Source organism: Helianthus annuus, chromosome 12, assembly GCF_002127325.2.
Source record: "Helianthus annuus cultivar XRQ/B chromosome 12, HanXRQr2.0-SUNRISE, whole genome shotgun sequence".
Lineage (NCBI taxonomy): Eukaryota > Viridiplantae > Streptophyta > Magnoliopsida > Asterales > Asteraceae > Helianthus > Helianthus annuus.
In genome coordinates, this window is record NC_035444.2 from 97,192,926 (window position 1) to 97,215,295 (window position 22,370).

The following is a 22,370-nucleotide window of genomic DNA, read 5'->3' on the forward strand; positions in this document are numbered from 1 at the left end:
GTCTGCGACATTGAGTGAAGACGGAGACTTGAGTTTATGCAATAACATTTGTATTTTGTTTTTTTTAATGTATAGCAAGCTGCAAGAGATGAAGAAAAATTAAAAATTGATGTGTTGACTCTAGACGAGTTTGATAATAAATGAAAAGTATTTTTATAATTAACAAACCATAAAAACTGTTATGCAATGCGTAGACTTAATGATTTTGTTTAATGCTTGTGTTAATAGGTTATATATGTTGATTTGAAGTGGAATTTTGTAGATGGAGATGATCAAGTTTTAAGAAGATGTTTATGGCTTTTGAGATAAATGACAATTCGTATTTCACACTTTATTTTGTGCTTCAGATTTGATATTGTTAAGAACATTTTTAGGATCGTGATTTCAGTTATTTGTTGCTTTTGTTATTGTTTCATGCAGCCTAGTAAGGTGCTAGACATGTTTCAATTAAATTAGGATTTGTTTTTGTTGAATGCAGCCTTATAATAGTATTGATTTTAATTTTTGTTCTTTTGTATTGTTGCACATGTTTTAATTAAGGTGTTGAGAAAAACCGAGCGAAAACGATCAGCTCGATTAAAATTTGAATCGAGCACGAGCATCACTTTTGTGCTCGGTTTTGCAAAATCGTTCCAAACCAATCTGCTCGGTTGTAATTTAATCCGAACACGATCAGACCCTCGCTCAGATCGGATCGACTCATGTACACCCACATGACATAACACATATCAATACATGATTGTCACATGCCTCTGCCTAGAAAGGGAAGAAGTTATAGATATAAAAACTTAGATTAAAACCTTGTTTAACTAATTGAATAAACAAAAAAAAACTTCAAGTTAGTTTTTTTTTTTTTTTTTTTTTAAATAAACCATACCAAATAAAATTTTAGTCAACAATTCATTACTCGTCCAGTGATTCGTGTACGACCGGAGATGTAACTAACAAAAAGGTTGTAAAAGTTACGACAGGTGGTTTGAGAAAAAAAGGGTGTTTCTTTGTGACAAACGAACTTGGTGTTAAAAATTTCATGAATGTATAGCTAGCTCATTTAACATCCTTAACGTAAGGCCTGAAGTGATCAACTACCACTTTTGTGATTTGTGGTTGTAAGAAAGAATATTACTTTGTGACAAACAAACTTTGTGTTAAATATTTCATGAATAGTTTATTGAACATATATAGTTTATTTGCAACCCTAGACGTAACTACCACTTTTGTCATTAGTGGTTAGAAAGAAAGAAAGAGAGAAAGAATGTTACCTTGTGAGAAATGAAGTTTGTGATTGGTGATTTAAGTATAATAGTGTGCGACAGAAGGAATAGCATATCAATGCTGGAGTGTAAAAGGAAAAATAAAGGCAATGGCAAGATGGTCATTGTCTGAGGGGGGAAGCATCAGATAGATGCTGTACAATCAACTCTTTTCTTTTTTAACAAGCAATGGCTGATGAACTCACCGATGACCAGATCTCCGAGTTCAAGGAAGCTTTCAGCCTCTTCGACAAGGATGGAGACGGTCTGTTTTTCTTTCTTTCTTTCTCTTCCTCCTAAACTCTTCGTTTGTTCGATGATAGCTGCCTTAATCTTTCATGTTATACCTGTTTGATCCCATGCCCCTACTTGTCCTGTCCTGTCACTTTTACTAACCGACCACCTTAAACGACTTGCTGTTGTTGCAGGTTGCATCACTACCAAGGAGCTTGGAACTGTTATGAGGTCTCTTGGACAAAACCCCACAGAGGCTGACCTGCAGGACATGATCAACGAGGTTGATGCTGATGGAAACGGTACCATTGATTTCCCTGAATTCCTTAATCTCATGGCAAGGAAGATGAAGGACACTGACTCTGAGGAGGAGCTTAAGGAGGCTTTCCGTGTCTTCGACAAGGACCAAAATGGCTTCATTTCTGCCGCTGAGCTTCGTCATGTTATGACAAATCTTGGCGAGAAGCTCACCGATGACCAACTTGATGAGATGATTCGTGAGGCTGATGTCGATGGTGATGGACAGATCAATTATCAGGAATTCGTAAAGATCATGATGGCCAAGTGAGGATCTCCAACTAAAAAAAACAAATATATCTAACAAGATTTTTATTTTTCATTCATTTCATATCTACAATGTTACTTTTCATCCTGCCTGCCTGCCTGCACTACTTATATGTACCACTGCTTACCTTCTTACTTGCTTAATCCTGTTATGCTATAAACCTAGAACAAATTTCATGTCTTATCTTAATTAACTTGTTATCCATCATATGTTTTAAAACCAAGGGATTGCTCACTCTCACTTTGCATTTCTTGATGAAAATGGAAGGGTATGGTTACAATTTGCTATAGAGTATTATGTGTTAACTTTTACCATATTTTGTGAAGCAGATTAGGTTGTATAATTTCTTTATTTACTTTTGTTCCTTGTTATATTCTTCCTTCTCATTGTGCTTTTCTTTTATTTCCATGGGAATCTATTTGTCAACCGTTTCAAGGATGCGAAGAAAACGACGGTGACTTTATTATTCTCTTTATCGCTTTCTAAACCAAGTTTTGGTTCTAGTCATGTCACTGTCTCGTCTCTTGAAAAAATAAGAGACGAGGGACATGATACCATAAACGGATAATTTCATATATGTTTTTTCTTCTTTTTAAACGCTTTTTCGCTTAAAGCGGTCATAGATATCTTTTCTTGAAGGGCTGGCTTTTCATGGTTTTGCTGTAACACCTTTTGAGTGTTGTGCATTATTAAGCTTAACTTTGTTGAAAAGACAGACAAACTTTCGAGTGCTAAGTTGATGGCCTTGTTAAATAGACGAAAGAAATCAATGGTTTTTGTAAAGTGTTACACCATGTTGATTGACCTTTATAGAAAAGACAGTGTTCTATCATGGTTTTAAAATTGTGAATAACAAACACCCTGAGTGTTAGGCCGGGTCATTTCAAAGATTTTGTAACAAAATCAAAGTAAGTAGGTTTGTGTGTTAGGAGGAGTTAATAATGGTTATCCTAATCATACAAAATTAATTAATTGTGTTTCCAAATACAGAAGGAGAAGAAGAAGAAAGGAAAGAAGCATGCAATCAAAAGCGCGTTCCACAACAAGTGGCTTGAAAAGAGCACATTGTGTTATCCTTTGAAAATACTCTATTAAATTCAAGTTAATTATCCTATTGGGAATTATGACGTCACAAATGGTTCTACTTTCACGATTGTAAACCCATTTTTATGCAAAGTGAATTTGAGTTTTTGCTAGATTGTTTTTTTTAAACGAATCGGATAAGTTTTTTCTCCAAAGTGGATAAAGGTGGTAACTTTTGAAAAATGTATTTTGAATAATTATAACATGTTATGTTATATTTGTATAAACTAGTTTAAGAACCCGCCAACTTCGTGGGCTGGTAAAAGAAAATATCTTCGTTATCACCGTAAACATAAATATTATGATTTTATACACGTTAAAACACAAATGAATATATTAGAATACAATGACAAATTGAAATACATGAATATGTAACATCATAATTCGTTGAAAATCTCTTTATAAACCACTATTGTTGAAGCCAGGTTTTATCCATAGTCCGACAATGCAGATAAGAACTACTATAGTAGATTCAATGCAATGCTATTACCTCATAATATTCATCCTTCAGCCCATGTAAAAGAGATCCATCAGCACTTACCGCCCGTAATTGAAATGTTTTCTTAAGAGTTGACCAAGAAATTTAATTCCTTACAAGACTTTTTTTGCATCAGAAGAAGAAGATACTAGAAGACCATTTCTTCTTTACAAAGGGCATTAAAAGCTTCTATTCTGACATTCATACTCATACCCCTCACTATTGAACAAAGCTCAAAATATATTCAAACTAATTGATGATAGGAAAATCAAAATTTGATAGAATACATAAAATGATGACATAATTTCATAAGTCCATAAAATGATGACATACTGACATTCGACATAACTAATTTCTCCCTCGCTTATCTTTGCTCTTGAACTTATCACTTGTCAATAAATCTTTAAGAGGATACATTTATTTAACACTGCTCTATTAATATAACACTAAGACCATCCGTAATGGGGCGTGATCTTTCAAAAATTCTCGAAAAAAACGCCGCATAACGCCGACACCGCCATTACATCCGGCGTGTTCGGGCGTTTTTTTTGGCAAAATTCGATTTAGAGAGAGAGATGGAATGTGGGGTTTGATTTGGCCGGATTTTTGGCCGGAATTTCAAGGGGGTTTGCAGGTCACAGGCACGAAGAAGAAGAAGAAGGGCCTTTGTTTTAAAACTTTGATATTAACACATTAGGCCCCTATAGTTTTAAACTTTAATATTTTCTGTTTTGACACATTAGGCCCCAAAGTAATTTTTTAGTATTGTATTTTTTTTTAATTTAATGAATTATTTTAAGTTTTTTTTCGGTTTTTTTATTTTCGGTTTTTTTATTTTCAGTTTTTTTTTGGTTTTTTTTTATTTCAAGTAGTGTAATTTTTATTTTAAATTAATGAAGATTTTTATGTTTTAAATTAAAAAAAAATTGTGAAATGATTGCTTGGGCGTTATTGGAATAATGCCCCACTACGCCACTTTTGGAATAATGCCCCATGCTAACTGGGATGACACGTGTCGAATAATACCCCATGGTGGGGGCAATATTTTCTTTCACCACTACACATGATCTAATAAAAATTAAATATTATAATGAAAATCCAAATAATGAGGGTGAAAATTATCCGGTTTACAAAACTCTTTTCACATTAACGTAAAAAGAAAGGCATATGCTCATGTACATACCACCAGATCAGACATAGATGTTGGAAATTTGTGGAAATAGCATTTTTCACAAATATAGGAAAATAATTTTTTCCTATTTTTGACTAGAAATAAATATAATAAAATGAGCTGGTTTTATATATTTATTTGTGGGTTTGTGTTCTATGTTGGAAGAGCTTCGCAACGAACTAAGCCACGTCCAAAACGGAGCTAAGATGAATGAGATATCGATGCTCAAAGTTTGGTGTTTGAAACTTGAATGCTGAAAAAAGTGGGAAAGTGGCACCTTGTCCCACATAGGAGGAGAGATGAAACTTAAAAGGGTATTTAAGTGGGAACTCTCCATCCTTATTGTTTCATGGAAGCACTTACTAAGTGTACTCGTGAAGGGTGCGGGGCTCCCTAACTTGCGCACGCGCTCGCGGACGCGCGCACGTGGCGTGGGCGATGAGGCGCAATGTGGTGCTTTGATGGCGCACTTTGCATTTTTGACCGCGTGCGCGTGGTGGATCACAAGGGTTGCAAGGACCAAGTGGATCACAAGGGTTGCAAGGACCAAGTGGTTGGTGATGTGGCATGGAAGCGCGCGGTTACGCATGGTGCATGGGGCCTGATGTGACGTGCGCGGCGCACCAGAGTGAGCCAATACGGCGCGACTGTGTGGCGTGCTTGTATAGGTTCACAGGTGACTTGGCATACGTGCGCATGGCAGTGAGCCAAAAGAACGCACCGCGCATGAGCGTGCAGACCTGCGCACGCGCACTAGTGTGTCTTGCGCGCGCGCAGAAGCTTCCAGCAGCAGTTAATGCTAGTGCAGTTACGTTTCAGCATTCGAAACTGACGAAGTTAATGCGTTTGAATAAGAATTTAATGACGAATTAAAGACGTTTATTGAAGTTTAATTCTCCCACTAAATTCGTTTTTCAGTTTCTTCAAAACCTGCAGCATAAATAGGAGGTTGTTGCTGCAGATTGGACACACCGAAATACACAGCTCACAATCTTCTTCTCTCACAGAACTATCTTTTGAACAAGATACCTTTGAAAAATAGGGACGAAACTCCATATGAGTTATGGAGAAAAAGGAAGCCTTCCTACAAATACTTAAAAATGTGGGGGTGCCTAGCTATGGTGATTGGACCACCTCCTAAGGCTCTTAGGATAGGACCCAAAACTATTGATTGCATTTTCATTGGATATGCACATCAAAGTAGTGCGCATCGTTTTCTTGTACATGAGTCCAAGAATCCCGATGTACACAAACACACAATCATGGAGGTAAATCCTAACATCGTCTCGTATTTTGAAAATGTGTTTCCTATGTTAGGACAAACACATGCGACTTCATCAACAACGGCTGATGAAGCAGGTCCAAGTTCATCTACATGGTTAGATGAACCAGGTCCAAGTTCATTTACATGGGTAGATGAAGCAGGTCCGAGTTCGTCTACGAGGTTAGATGAAACTCATGAATGACCTGAGGTCGATGAGGGTGAGCTTAGAGGAAGTAAATGACAAAGGGTTGAAAAATCCGTTGGTCCAGACTTCATGAGCTATATGGTTGAGGGTGAGCCCAATACCTACCACGAGGCGGTTACCTCCGCAGAAGGACCTCAATGGCAAGAAGCAATTAAGAATGAAATTGATTCTTTATTGCAAAATCATACTTGGGAGTTAGTAGATCTTCCACCTGGTTGCAAACCACTTGGATATCGTTGGATATTCAAAAGGAAGATGAAAGCCGACGGAAGTATTGATAAATACAAGGCAAGGTTAGTAATCAAAGGATTTAGACAAAAGGAGGGTCTAGATTACTTTGATACTTACTCGCCTGTGACGCGAATAACCTCTATATGTTTGGTTCTTGCAATTGCGGCTCTAAGAAATTTGGAGGTTCACCAAATGGATGTAAAGACCGCATTTCTAAATGGCGATTTAGAAGAAGAAATTTACATGGAACAACCCGAGGTTTTTTCCGCCCCAGGAAACGAGGGCAAAGTATGTAAATTGATCAAGTCTTTATATGGCTTGAAGCAAGCTCCAAAACAATGGCACCAAAAGTTTAACCATGTCATGATTGACAATGGATCCAAAATAAATGAGTGTGACAAGTGTGTTTATTTTAAAGACACACCAAGAGGTTATGTAATCTTATGTCTTTATGTAGATGATATGATTATCATTGGGAGTGATGATAACATGATCAACTCAACAAAAGACATGTTGAAAGCGAGGTTTGACATGAAAGACATGGGTCTCGCGGATGTGATTCTTTGAGTAAAAATCACAAGAACCCAAAATGGTCTTGTGTTGAGTCAATCTCACTATGTGGACAAGATCCTTGGGAAATTCAATTCGGACGATACGAGTATAGCTCGAACTCCAATTGCTAATACCCAACGCCTAAGGAAAAATAGAGGCGAGAGTGTTGCTCAGTTAGAATATGATGTGCGTGAAGTGTAGTATTATTTTTGATGAGTATTTAAGCCCTTTTTACACTGTTAGCCAAGTTTTAAAATTTATAAAACACGATATTCACTAACACTAAACACACATATGGGCAAGTGCACCCATCATGGACGTAGTATAGTGTTGGTAAGATACTGAGGTCGTCCAAGGACACAAGAGCTTTTAATACCGGTTTATCCTCAACGTCTAACCAAATCAAAAAGTGAGAAAAATGTTTAAACTAAGAAAAATAAAAACTAACTAAATGCTGAAAATAAAAATAAAATAAAAACAGATAGACAAGATGAATCACTTGGATCCGACTCGTGTATTAGTATAACCTTTGATTATTTTCGCACTTTTGCACTTATTTAAGAGATTATCTTAGTTATTGTAGTAGGCCCCTCTTTTGAAGGCGACGTTACCCTCAACCCAGTAGTTTGAGTCAGCAAGGATACAATCCTAAAGGGTCGGATTATTGAAAGATAATTAATTAAGTTATTAATGCAAATTGTGGTAGGCCCCGCTTTTGGCGGTGACGTTACCCTCGGCTAAGTAGTCTGAGTCAGCAGGGATACAGTCCTAAATAGCCGGGTTATAGTATTAATAGTAGTTAACTTATGAGGGGGTCAAAGAGTTTGGATCCCCGCCATCCAATACCTATGGGCATTGAAGGAGATCCTACTAAATTTGACCCAGGTCCCAAGCAGGACCTCTAAACGCTGAACAAGGGCAAGACCCTTACCAAACCGTTCCCTTAACCCCCGACCAGGTAGCCAACATACCTCCATATAGACCGTGGAGATATGAATGGTGAAAATCTTTTATTTTATATAGACAGTAAAATAATGCCAAGACACCACGGACAAACGATAAGGAAAGATCACTTTCAACATAAGTAACTAGTTATTACAGTCATTAATACAAAACCAAATAAAAAGTGCAAAAGATTAAAAATAAAAAGTATTATACTAAACACTTGTCTTCACCAAGTGATGTAAGAGACTTAGGCAAACATGGCCTTGATTGTCAAGAACTCTTACGATCAATCTTGGATCCCGAGACGACTCACACACTCTATGATGGACAATGGATGATGGTGGTGGATGATGGTGTTATGGTGGTGGTGGGTGGTGGATGAAGTGTGAGAGAGGTGGTGTGCCAAGGGATGAGAGAGAATGAAGCCAAGCTCCTCTATTTATAGGCTGAACAGAAGGCTGGACACGGCCCCGTGTCCGCTGGACACGGCCCCGTGCCCGTCTGACATTCTCTCACTTCATTAATTGTAATTGCGAATTACAATTAATGCGCCTGCTGTACTTTCACCACGCCCCCGTGCTCGCTGGACACGGCCCCGTGGTGGGCAATGGAAGCTTCTACTGGTTTGTCTTTTCTGCTGCTTCCTGGGCACGCCCCCGTGTTCGCTGGACACGGGGCGTGTTCAGACTCTGTTTCTTCTCCTTTGCCTTGGGAGGTGCCGTTGAGGGTCCGGGCAGTCCACTTTTGTTCCTTTTCTTGTATTTTATGGTAGAATTAGTTGTCTTTTTGCTTCTTTTGTGATTTTGAGCTCATTTCATCCTGAAAATACAAAAGGAAGACAAAAACACTCTTTTTCCAACATTAGTACTTAAAAAGGGTTAGTTTTATGCCTTAATTGATGTGATTTATATGTTGCATTTTACACACATCAAGTACCCCCACACTTGAACTTTTGCTTGTCCTCAAGCAAAACTCTTTAAATGTGGCTTACACTCCCAAATGGAATAGGTAGAAGAGAAGGTTTTTTTTTTTTTCAGCTTGTCCTAGAGTGTCGGGAATCCAAGGTTTTTATAGGTTTTATTTTTATTTATTTACAATCCTATTCGTTATGATTTATTTTGAACGTTTCATAAGATGAATTACTTATTTGGGCACAGCATGCCTTATTAAAATTCCATTTATATACAAGTTCACATACCTCACGGGAGATCACTCAACACTCGGCCGAAGGTGTATATTTTTAGTGAATCACTCGAGAGCGGCACGGAACTCACGTCTTCCATAGGCTTGCCAAGCAATCAATCCTCCTCCTTTTTAACTTTTTACCTTTGTAAATATCAAGAGGACTTTTTGGGTGAAGGCTTGGGTTTAAAGGTGGGTGGTTGGTTAGTGGTTAGTAAAAAGGGCAAAATCGTAACAAGCGTTGGTTTTCGTGAAGTACCTTGTTTTTAGTGACTTTTTTATTTTGAAGTATTTCTCCAAACAAGCTTTTATAGCTTTTGTTTGTTTTTGACTTCATCATCATTTTTTTTTTCAATCGTCACATAAAAAGGTGAGTTTACGAAAAGGCGAACTTGTTACTAAAAAAAAAAATAAATAAAAAGGTTTTTTGGTGGGTAAAAAGGGTTTTGGGGTAATGAAATGAAAGGTTTAGGCTCAAAGGGGCTATCTAGGGGGATTTTGGGTAGGTAAAAAAAATGAAAAATAATGGTTTTGAAAGAAAAAATGGTTAGTCCTAATGCCTCCATCATTTACTTACTTGGGTTTAAGTTGGTAAGGACCGGGAATGTATCGTCGTGGCAAGTTCTAGATTTGTAAGGACCGAGCGGCTATTCACACAAGAAACGAAAAATGAACATTTAATCTAAATATGTGTATTTTTGTGCTCAATAAAGGCTCAAAACTCACTTTTGTGGGAATGGGTTTTTAATGTGACCAAGCATATATAATCGAATTTTTAACTAGACTTGTTATACCGTTTCATAATTTTCTTATGTTGGTTCTTTTTTTTATCACGACGCTATCGGTTGTAAACTTGTAAAAATATAACCTTTTTAGAACTTGTTATTCCCAACTTAAACTAAGACAAAAAAAAAATGAAAAAGTTTTTGAAAAAAATTTGGGGTGTTTAGCGGTTCCAATAGAGTTTTGTGTAAGGCTTGTGTTTAGGATTTTGCAAAATTTCAAGGGTTTTAGCATCCCCCCCACACTTAAATTACACATTGTCCTCAATGTGTCCAAAAATAATTTTTTTGGTTGATTAGAATGTATAAAAGTGGGTTAAAAAGCAAAGGTTTATGTTACTGGCAGTCTGCACACGGCCCCGTGCCCATTGGACACGACCCCGTGGTGAACTGCCAGTAACGATAACTTACAGAAGCTCAACACGGGGGCGTGTCGGCTGGACACGACCTCGTGTCTGGCAAAAAATTGCAGGTCAGTAGCCAAACAGCAGATCTGGGAGATGAACACGGGGGCGTGTCGGCTGGACACGTCCCCGTGTGGACAGTCTGTTAGCCTGAAAAATAGGTTTTGTCTCCCGGTTTCTTCATCATGGGGCTGCAAGTGCTAATGTTTAGCACTCTAACCCTCGCATTGCACCTGTTTAAACACTAAATACCAACCAAACAAGCACAAACCATCCTAAATTACCATCGTCAAGCATCATCCAAACACAAAGTAAAAATAAAACAAAGATAAAAAGTAGTTAGAGAAAGTAAATTGTTCGACAAATGGCACGCAGGCCATGAATTGTTTGATAGATAGAAGGGCACTTAAACCTGTGGGCTCATCACCAACCAGCCCCTTGTTCCTCCAAGCCTCCTACTCCATGTCTTCATCACTACCATCACCTCCACCCCCGTGCCTCGCCATGTACTCCCGGATGCTACCGATATCATCTTGTATATCGTTAATGTTGCGTTCGATAGCTCCAACCCGGTGGTGTGTGTTGTTGGCGAGATTGTAGGTGTTCCTTGTGCACATGAGGTTTTCCTGCAAAAGATCATGTAAACTTTGAAAGTTAGGAAAACCACCTCCTTGAGAGGAGGATTGGCCCGCATCGCCTTGGGGTGGATACTGAAAATGGGGATGTGGTGCATGAAGAACTAGAGCCTCTTGCGGGTTCCATGCATAGCCTTGCGTTCTCTGAAAGCTCACCGTCCCGTCCTCCGCTTCATAAAGCAAGTTCATGGATCGGCAAATGTGATAATCGACCCGTCCCGACCACGGACTCCTTTCGAAGGACCTTGGGATATTCGTGAAGTGCTTGAAAAGACGGTACACCCATCCTCCGAAGAAGATCGGTGTAGGAGCATGAGCAAGGCGGTTTAGGTGCATGTTTCGCAGTAGGAGGTACGGAACATCTAGAGGCTTCTAGTTGTGGATGCTGATGTGTGTAAAATGCAACATATAAAACACATCAATTAAGGCATAAAACTAACCCTTTTTAAGTACTAATGTTGGAAAAAGAGTGTTTTTGTCTTCCTTTTGTATTTTCAGGATGAAATGAGCTCAAAATCACAAAAGAAGCAAAAAGACTACTAAATCTACCATAAATACAAGAAAAGGAACAAAAGTGAACTGCCCGGACCCTCAACGGCACCTCCCAAGACAAAGAGAAGAGAAACAGAGCCTGAACACGCCCCGTGTCCAGTGAACACGGGGGCGTGCCCAGGAAGCAGCAGAAAAGACAAACCAGTAGAAGCTTCCATTGCTCACCACGGGGCCGTGCCCAGCGGACACGGGGGCGTGTTGAAAGTACAGCAGGCGCATTAATTGTAATTCGCAATTACAATTAATGAGGAGAGAGAATGTCAGACGGGCACGGGGCCGTGTTCAGCGAACACGGGGCCGTGTCCAGCGTTCTGTTCAGCCTATAAATAGAGGAGCTTGGCTTCATTCTCTCTCATCCCTTGGCACACCACCTCTCTCACACTTCATCCACCACCCATCACCACCATAACACCATCATCCACCACCATCATCCATTGTCCATCATAGAGTGTGTGAGTCGTCTCGGGATCCAAGATTGATCGTAAGAGTTCTTGACAATCAAGGCCATGTTTGCCTAAGTCTCTTACATCACTTGGTGAAGACAAGTGTTTAGTATAATACTTTTTATTTTTAATCTTTTGCACTTTTTATTTGGTTTTGTATTAATGACTTTAATAACTAGTTACTTATGTTGAAGGTGATCTTTCCTTATCGTTTGTCCGTGGTGTCTTGGCATTATTTTACTGTCTATATAAAATAAAAGATTTTCACCATTCATATCTCCACGGTCTATATGGAGGTATGTTGGCTACCTGGTCGGGGGTTAAGGGAACGGTTTGGTAAAGGTCTTGCCCTTGTTCAGCGTTTAGAGGTCCTGCTTGGGACCTGGGTCAAATTTAGTAGGATCTCCTTCAATGCCCATAGGTATTGGATGGCGGGGATCCAAACTCTTTGACCCCCTCATAAGCTAACTACTATTAATACTATAACCCGGCTATTTAGGACTGTATCCCTGCTGACTCAGACTACTTAGCCGAGGGTAACGTCACCGCCAAAAGCGGGGCCTACCATAATTTGCATTAATAACTTAATTCATTATCTTTCAATAATCCAACCCTTTAGGATTGTATCCTTGCTGACTCAAACTACTGGGTTGAGGGTAACGTCACCTCCGAAAAAGGGGCCTACTACAATAACTAAGATAATCTCTTAAACAAGTGCAAAAGTGCGAAAATAATCAAAGGTTATACTAATACACTTGTCGGATCCAAGTGATTCATCTTGTCTATCTGTTTTTATTTTATTTTATTTTTCAGCATTTAGTTAGTTTTTATTTTTCTTAGTTTAAAACATTTTTCTAACTTTTTGATTTGATTAGACGTTGAGGATAAACCGGTATTAAAAGCTCTTGTGTCCTTGGACGACCTCGGTATCTTACCAACACTATACTACGTCCACGATGGGTGCACTTGCCCATATGTGTGTTTAGTGTTAGTAAATATCGTGTTTTATAAATTTAAAACTTGGCTAAAAGTGTAAAAAGGGCTTAAAAATATATCTAAAATTATATACACACTGACACGCATCAAGTTTTTGGCGCCGTTGCCGGGGACACAAGGATTTTAAGAAAGTTAGGAATCAACGGCCTAATCATCTTTTTATTTTTCTTTAATTTTTAGGATTTTTTTTTAGATTTTTCAGCTTCTGCAGAGCTCAGCACGGGGCCGTGCCTGGTCGGACACGGGCCGTGCTCAGCAACATAACTGGCAGTTTTTGTTTTTCAAGTTAACAGAAGGCTGACCACGAGGCCGTGTCGGTGCAACACGGGGCCGTGTCTAACTTCCAGTAACGGGGATCTGAAAAACAACCACTGTGACTCCGACCACGGGGCCGTGTTCGCTGGACACGGGGCCGTGGTGAACCTTCTGACCAACGTTCTTTTCTGTTTTTATTGCAGGACTTGGAACCCGACGCCAACCTCACGTAGTGTATGAGCTCCAGTTCCAATAAAGACATAAAGGAACCATTAGAAGAACCCGAACGCTTTCTCAGAAAAAGGTTAAAAGCCAAAAATCAAGAGAAAGTTTCGGGTGACCCACCCCCAATGGCGGACCAACGTACCCTCATGGATTACTTACGGCCCACCGTAGGTAATCTCGGCGCCGCTATCAATGCCCCGAATGTAGAAGCTAATAACTTCGAACTTCGACCGCACTTGATACAAATGCTCCAAAACTCCGCAACCTTTCACGGGCTCGCGGACGAGGATCCCCATCTACATATAACTAATTTCTTAGAAATATGTGATACGTTTCGGATCAATGGAGCATCAAACGACGCCATCCGCCTTCGTATGTTTCCATTCTCACTAAAAGACCGAGCGAAAGCTTGGCTCAACACCCTCCCAGCTGGATCGGTAAGCACCTGGGATGAACTAGCCCAAAAATTTCTATATAAGTATTTCCCTCCTTCTAAAACTGCTAAATTAATGGCTGAAATTAACACATACTCACAAGAGGACGGGGAATCCTTATATGAAACTTGGGAAAGGTTCAAGGAGCTACTACGCAAGTGTCCCCATCACGGTCTCGCAATATGGCAACAAGTATCCACTTTCTACAATGGATTGTTGCCACATACTAGACAGACACTTGATTCTAGCTCCGGGGGACTTTTAGGTAATCGACGCCCACACGAAATATATAATCAGATTGAGGAAATTGCTCAAACCAATTTTCAGTGGCACACCCCCCGGGGAAATAAAACTATTGCCCCGGGCGCCCATAAGGTAGACGAAAACACCTCTTTACAAGCCCAAATCGAGGCCCTTTCTTCAAAAATAAAAAAATTAGAAATGACAAAAACAGTCTCGGTCATGGCTTGTGAGGGGTGTGGTGGGTCACATGAAAATTGGAGTTGCATGAAAGAAACGGACGATCAACAAGAAATGGTAAACTACATTGATAATAGACCTAGGCCGTCGGGTCCTCCAACAGGGACCTACAACCAAGGATGGCGAAACCACCCAAACCTTGGTTGGAGGGAGCCCGGCAATAGTAGTAACCAACAACCACAATGAACAAACTTTCAGCAATCAAGAAATGAGTCACAAAATTTCACTCAACAACAAAGTGGGAGAGAAAGGCTCGAAGATACTATATCTCGCCTCGTCTCTGACACTGACAAGAAAAATTCGGAAAGATTCCTACAATTAGAATCAAACTTTAGGAATCAACAAGCTAGCATTCAAAATATAGAAAAACAAATAAATCAACTAGCTCAAAATTTTTCCGAAAGACCACAAGGCGCGTTACCTAGCAATACCGAAACCAACCCGAAGGCACAAGTTCACCTCATCACGCTACGAAACCGAACCGTAGGGCCTGCAGAAGTACCTCCAACCGTGGAAGAATCAACGCCAACACATCTGCAGGAGAAGGACCCTCCCCCATCAACAGAGCCTACCAAGGCTCCTCGAGTTCCGTACCCCGGTAGGTTAATTCGTCAAAAAACCAACGAGCAATTCGCAAAGTTCGAAAGTCTGCTAAAACAATTGCATGTCAATATTCCTTTTATCGAAGTCCTAACCCAAATGCCCAAATACTCTAAATTTATGAGGGACTTCCTAACACATAAAAAGAAAATTGAGAATTTGCAATTAGTTAATTTAGGCGAAGAATGCTCTGCCCTCGTACTCAATAAACTACCCCAAAAGAAGATCGATCCCGGAAGCTTCACGATTCCGTGCTCAATAGGGGAATCTCCCGTTCGCAATGCCTTGGCCGACTTAGGGGCAAGCATTAACCTCATGCCCTCCTCAATGTTTAAAAGGCTTGGCTTGGGAACCACTAGCCCCACAAAAATAAGCATACAACTCGCGGATCGATCGGTCAAGTTCCCGCAAGGTGTCATCGAGAATGTCTTGGTAAGGGTAAGCAGGTTTGTTTATCCTGTTGACTTCGTCATACTCGATATGGAGGAAGACAACGAGGTTCCCCTTATTCTAGGGAGGCCTTTCCTTGCCACCGCACAAGCAGTAGTGGACATGAATGAAGGGACATTAACGTTGAGGTATGGGGACGATGAGGTAAAATTCGGGGTTGGGAAAAGAATAGAGGATGACGACCCGGTCCACTACATGAAGGTTATCGACTCAAGCTTGGATGCCGCTCTCCGACGGTGTAACTTGGGAGGCAAGGCACCCCAATCAAATAACGTGTGACCGGGAATTGGGTCTAGCCAAGGACCCTTATAAACGTGGCGCACCACGGAGGCATTCCGCGGACCTATCCTTAGTTTAACTTTAATCTTTTAGTTTTTGCAGAATAAAACACGCTCATGGTGGTAATGGATGAAAAAGGGAACGAGAAAAAAAAATGGAACCATGCAGAAGAACAGAACAAACCGACAAAAATCTCCATAACAGAAGGCTCCACACGGGCCGTGCCCAACCAACACGGCCCCGTGCTGAGCCCCCTGCAGGAAATCACCCAGTTCAGGTAACTGGACACGGGCCGTGTTCAGCGAACACGCCCCCGTGTCCAGGCTTCTGTTTCAATTCTATAATTTTTGTTACTGGCACTTGACCACGGGGCCGTGCCCGGTCAACACGGGGCCGTGTCCAGAGTGCCAGTAACACAAATCTTTGTTTTTTAAACACACTTTTACATATTCTAATCAGTCAAAAACTCTATTTTTGGACACATTGAGGACAATGTGTAATTTAAGTGTGGGGGGGATGCTAAAACCTTGAAATTTTTGCAAAATCCTAAAACAAGCCTTACACAAAACTCTATTGGAACCGCTAAACACCCCAAATTTTTTCAAAAACTTTTTCAATTTTTTTTTTTTTTTTATTTACTTGTCTTAGTTTAAGTTGGGAATAACAAGTCATAAAAGGGTTATATTTTTACAAACTTACAACCGATAGCGTCGTGATAAAAAGAACTAACATAAGAAAATTATGAAACGGTATAACAAGTCTAGCTAAAATTCGATTATATATGCTTGGTCACATTAAAAACCCATTCCCACAAAAAGTGAGTTTTGAGCCTTTATTGAGCATAAAAATACACATATTTAGATTAAATGCTCATTTTTCGTTTCTTGTGTGAATAGCCGCTCGGTCTTTACAAATCTAGAACTTGCCACGACGATACATTCCCGGTCCTTACCAACTTAAACCCAAGTAAGTAAATGATGGAGGCATTAGGACTAATTATTTTTCTTTCAAAACCATTATTTTTCATTTTTTTTTACCTACCCAAAATCCCCCTAGAAAACCCCTTTGAGCCTAAACCTTTCATTTCATTACCCCCAAAACAATTTTCTACCCACCAAAAACCTTTTTCATTTTTTCACCTTTATTTTAGTGACAAACTCGGTTTTTCATAAACATACCCTTTACGTGACGAAAAAAAAAAAAAAAAAATATATATATATGATGAAGTCAAAAACAAACATAAGCTACAAAAAGCTTGTTTGGAGAAATACTTCAAAAATAAATGTCACCAAAAATAAGGTATTTTACGAAAACCGACACTTGTTACGATTTTCGCCCTTTTTACTAACCACTAACCAACCACCCACCTTTAAACCCGAGCCTTCACCCCAAAAAAGACCTCTTGATATTTACAAAGGTAAAAGTTAAAAAGGAGGAGGATTGATCGCTTGGCAAGCATATGGAAAATGTAAATCCGTGCCGCTCTCGAGCGATTCACTTAAATATACACCTTCGGCCGAGTGATTGAGTGATCTCCCGTGAGGTATGTGAACTTGTATATAAATGGAATTTTAATAAGGCATGCTATGCCAAATTAAGTAGTTTATCTTATGAAAAGTTCAAAATAAACCATGACGAATAAGATTGTAAATAAAATAAAAATAGAACCTATACAAACCTTGGATTCCCGACACTCTAGGACAAGTTAAAAAACTTCTCTTCTACCTATTCCAATTGGGAGTGTAAGCCACATTAAAAGAGTTTTGCTTGAGGACAAGCAAAAGTTCAAGTGTGGGGGTATTTGATGTGTGTAAAATGCAACATATAAAACACATCAATTAAGGCATAAAACTAACCCTTTTTAAGTACTAATGTTGGAAAAAGAGTGTTTTTGTCTTCCTTTTGTATTTTCAGGATGAAATGAGCTCAAAATCACAAAAGAAGCAAAAAGACTACTAAATCTACCATAAATACAAGAAAAGGAACAAAAGTGAACTGCCCGGACCCTCAACGGCACCTCCCAAGACAAAGAGAAGAGAAACAGAGCCTGAACACGCCCCGTGTCCAGTGAACACGGGGGCGTGCCCAGGAAGCAGCAGAAAAGACAAACCAGTAGAAGCTTCCATTGCTCACCACGGGGCCGTGCCCAGCGGACACGGGGGCGTGTTGAAAGTACAGCAGGCGCATTAATTGTAATTCGCAATTACAATTAATGAGGAGAGAGAATGTCAGACGGGCACGGGGCCGTGTTCAGCGAACACGGGGCCGTGTCCAGCGTTCTGTTCAGCCTATAAATAGAGGAGCTTGGCTTCATTCTCTCTCATCCCTTGGCACACCACCTCTCTCACACTTCATCCACCACCCATCACCACCATAACACCATCATCCACCACCATCATCCATTGTCCATCGTAGAGTGTGTGAGTCGTCTCGGGATCCAAGATTGATCGTAAGAGTTCTTGACAATCAAGGCCATGTTTGCCTAAGTCTCTTACATCACTTGGTGAAGACAAGTGTTTAGTATAATACTTTTTATTTTTAATCTTTTGCACTTTTTATTTGGTTTTGTATTAATGACTTTAATAACTAGTTACTTATGTTGAAGGTGATCTTTCCTTATCGTTTGTCCGTGGTGTCTTGGCATTATTTTACTGTCTATATAAAATAAAAGATTTTCACCATTCATATCTCCACGGTCTATATGGAGGTATGTTGGCTACCTGGTCGGGGGTTAAGGGAACGGTTTGGTAAAGGTCTTGCCCTTGTTCAGCGTTTAGAGGTCCTGCTTGGGACCTGGGTCAAATTTAGTAGGATCTCCTTCAATGCCCATAGGTATTGGATGGCGGGGATCCAAACTCTTTGACCCCCTCATAAGCTAACTACTATTAATACTATAACCCGGCTATTTAGGACTGTATCCCTGCTGACTCAGACTACTTAGCCGAGGGTAACGTCACCGCCAAAAGCGGGGCCTACCATAATTTGCATTAATAACTTAATTCATTATCTTTCAATAATCCAACCCTTTAGGATTGTATCCTTGCTGACTCAAACTACTGGGTTGAGGGTAACGTCACCTCCGAAAAAGGGGCCTACTACAATAACTAAGATAATCTCTTAAACAAGTGCAAAAGTGCGAAAATAATCAAAGGTTATACTAATACACTTGTCGGATCCAAGTGATTCATCTTGTCTATCTGTTTTTATTTTATTTTATTTTTCAGCATTTAGTTAGTTTTTATTTTTCTTAGTTTAAAACATTTTTCTAACTTTTTGATTTGATTAGACGTTGAGGATAAACCGGTATTAAAAGCTCTTGTGTCCTTGGACGACCTCGGTATCTTACCAACACTATACTACGTCCACGATGGGTGCACTTGCCCATATGTGTGTTTAGTGTTAGTAAATATCGTGTTTTATAAATTTAAAACTTGGCTAAAAGTGTAAAAAGGGCTTAAAAATATATCTAAAATTATATACACACTGACACGCATCAATGCAGTGAAGGACAACCAAATCTTTCAACCCAACAACGCCACTACTGTTGTGGCATTGGTTCAGCGAGTACGATAGGAGCCTGTGGATGTATCGGTATAGTGGGTCCCTCAGTTTGGTACTTTTGGTGCTGCTCAGGTTGTAGATTCCTTCACCTATTTGAGCCCATGCGGCTTGGCGTTCAGTTGCATCCAAGTCTCGTAACCCCCCTGTATTCTCTTCATTCCCCGCTTCCTCTTCACTATATAGCCCAATGATGGCTCCAAACTGTGCCATGGAGGTTCTAAACGTGGTCCCTCCACATCGAAATTCGACCGCGTCATGATCAAACGGTTCGCGCCTTGAGTTGAAAATGAAGGTGCTGTAGAACTCCATCGTGCATTGATGTATCGACCGTAGTCGGGTGGTCAATGCGACATGCAGTGGACCCCTCACAATGTTGTTGAAGCGGTCAAGTTGGTTCACCATGGTTAGCAAATCAGTACACGCCCGCCTTGGGTATTCTTCCGGTCTTGTTTGTAGAACCTCGTACCGTGCCCTAGCGTCCAGTTCATTTGCGCTAAACCTTGTGAATTTCGACATCTGAAAAGAATACATAAAAAGTTAGTACGAAACAAGGAAAATCAGAGTGAAACTGCAAACAGTGGGCTGGACACGGCCCCGTGTTCAGCGGACACGGCCCCGTGTCCAGGCGTCTGTAACCCAAAAATTCCATTTTTCGTCCCGGTTTTGAAAACCTGAAAATTTTTAGCCCAATAGTAGCGGTTTCCCCCGAAAATGAAACCCTAAGTGTCATTTTTCTCAAAACAAACCGTTTACCCTTTCAATTTCGTGTTTTTCGGTTCAAGAACAAGGGTTTGGAGTTTTATTTGGAAATCGGACAAATCTATCAACAATACATGCCTAGTTACTTTCTACTACTCTAATCTAAACTACTACTAACAAATTTCATCAAAAATTTTGAGTTCGATCCGGATGAACATGAAGAACCCTAGATTTTTCCCCAATTTTTGATGTTTTAACTACATGCAAGTAACTAATCTAACTACTAATGAAGATAGAATCATACCTTGACGTTGTTAGATTCGGTGGTGACGTTGAAAAACTGCAGAAAATCGCCTCAAACCAGAGAGTTTTCGGCTAAACGGGGTGTGTGGAATGGTGTAACTGATAGGAAAAGAGGGTTTTATCCCGACAGTCGCCTCGACACGGCCCCGTGTCCAGCGGACACGGCCCCGTGCCGGGCAAAGTTTTTGAATTTTTTTTTTTATGTGCTCGTGTGCATGCCCCTTATTTCCGAAAAATGGTTAGAAGATTTACCGGTTTTTTTAAACGTACACTTACCTGTAACATGTCGGGTATGAGTTTATTCGTTAACCGTTTGAAGTGAGATCTCCTCTTCCTCATCCTCAATGGATCCTCGGTAGAGTTTCAGCCGTTGGCCATTGACTTTAAATGGTGTCCCATTTCGAGTTTTAATTTCTACTGCACCGTGTGGAAAAACATGGGTGACGGAAAAAGGTCCTGACCACCTAGATTTTAACTTACCAGGAAATAATCGAAGTCGTGAATTAAACAATAGAACTTGGTCTCCAACCCGAAATTCATTAGATTTAATATATTTATCATGCAAATTTTTCATTCTTTCTTTATAAATTTCGGAGTTAGAATATGCACAATTCCTAAGTTCGTCTAATTCGTTTATTTGACAAAATCGATTTTTACCGGCATTTTCCAAATCTAAGTTTACGTTTTTTATTGCCCAGTAGGCTTTGTGAGCTATTTCTACTGGCAAGTGACAACTTTTTCCATAGACGAGTTTATATGGGGTTGTGCCTATAGTGGTTTTATAAGCAGTTCGAAAAGCCCATAAAGCGTCGTCTAATTTATCGGCCCATTCTTTTTTATTTATTCCTACGGTTTTTTCAAGTATTCGTTTTAAACCTCGATTAGTCACTTCGGCTTGCCCATTTGTTTGAGGATGATATGCTGTTGAGACCCGGTGATAGACCCCATACCTTGTTAATATTTTTTCGAGTTGATGATTGCAAAAATGGGTACCTCTATCACTTATCAAAGCCTTTGGTGTCCCGAAACGAGAGAACAGCTTTTTCATAAATTTTACCACCACTCTTCCATCATTTGTTGGAAGAGCCTCAGCCTCTGCCCATTTAGACAAGTAATCGACTGCCACAAGTATATATTTGTTTCCCTTCGAAGGTGGGAAAGGTCCCATGAAATCGAGTCCCCACACATCAAAGATTTCACAGACGAGAATGCCATTTTGAGGCATTTCGTTTTTGGAAGAAATATTACCTGATCTTTGGCAGGCATCACATGTCTTTACAAGGTTTTGTGCATCCTTGTAAATGGTCGGCCAGTAAAATCCTGAATCAAATACCTTTCGTGCGGTACTTGCGGCACCATGATGTCCTCCGTATGGACCTTCATGACAATGATGGAGAATTCTTCGTGCTTCATTACCATAGACACACCTTCGGATGAGCTGGTCGGCACACATTTTGAAAAGATAGGGGTCTTCCCAAAAGTAATGCTTTACATCAGCAAAGAATTTTTTTCTTTGATGATGTGGCCATCCTTTGGTGACTACACCGCTAGCTAAGAAATTAGTGTAGTCGGCATACCATGGTTCTTGTCTACTCTCCATCATTTCCAAGGATTCCGTGGGAAATTTCTCGTTGATTTGCTCGTCTCTGGTTGTCTCCAAAGCTGGGTCTTCTAAGCGTGAGAGATGATCTGCAGCAGTGTTTTCTGCTCCTCTTTTGTCCTTGATTTCAATGTCGAATTCTTGGAGGAGTAGAATCCATCTTATCAAACGGGGTTTTGCGTCTTGCTTCTTGAAGAGGTACCTGATGGCTGCATGGTCTGCATAGACTACTGTTTTAGAAAGAACAAGATAAGAACGAAATTTATCAAAAGCAAATACCACTGCTAGTAATTCTTTTTCTGTAGTTGTATAATTTTCTTGCGCATCATTAAGAGTTTTACTAGCATAATAAATTGGGTGGAAATGTTTTTCTTTTCTTTGTCCCAAGACTGCTCCAACAGCGAAGTCACTTGCATCGCACATGATTTCGAAAGGAAATTTCCAATCTGGCGCTATCATGATAGGTGCATTGACTAGCATTTCCTTGAGGGTTAGAAATGCTTGATTGC

The 22,370-nt window shown here is 39.9% G+C and overlaps 1 protein-coding gene across 2 annotated transcripts; it reads left to right on the forward strand.

The window, feature by feature from the left end:
* The first annotated feature begins 1,367 nt into the window (after nt 1-1,367).
* On the forward strand, nt 1,368-3,184 carry LOC110940004 (calmodulin-7). Of its 2 annotated transcripts, XM_022181563.2 has the most exons (4): nt 1,368-1,518; nt 1,682-2,051; nt 2,489-2,506; nt 3,043-3,184. In XM_022181563.2, exons 1-4 carry the CDS (start codon nt 1,443-1,445, stop codon nt 3,131-3,133), a joined length of 555 nt encoding a protein of 184 aa, XP_022037255.1. In that variant the 5' UTR covers nt 1,368-1,442; the 3' UTR covers nt 3,134-3,184. The 2 variants fall into 2 exon arrangements, with proteins under 2 accessions (XP_022037255.1, XP_022037256.1); XM_022181564.2 differs by lacking the exon at nt 2,489-2,506.
* The last annotated feature ends 19,186 nt before the right edge of the window (nt 3,185-22,370 follow it).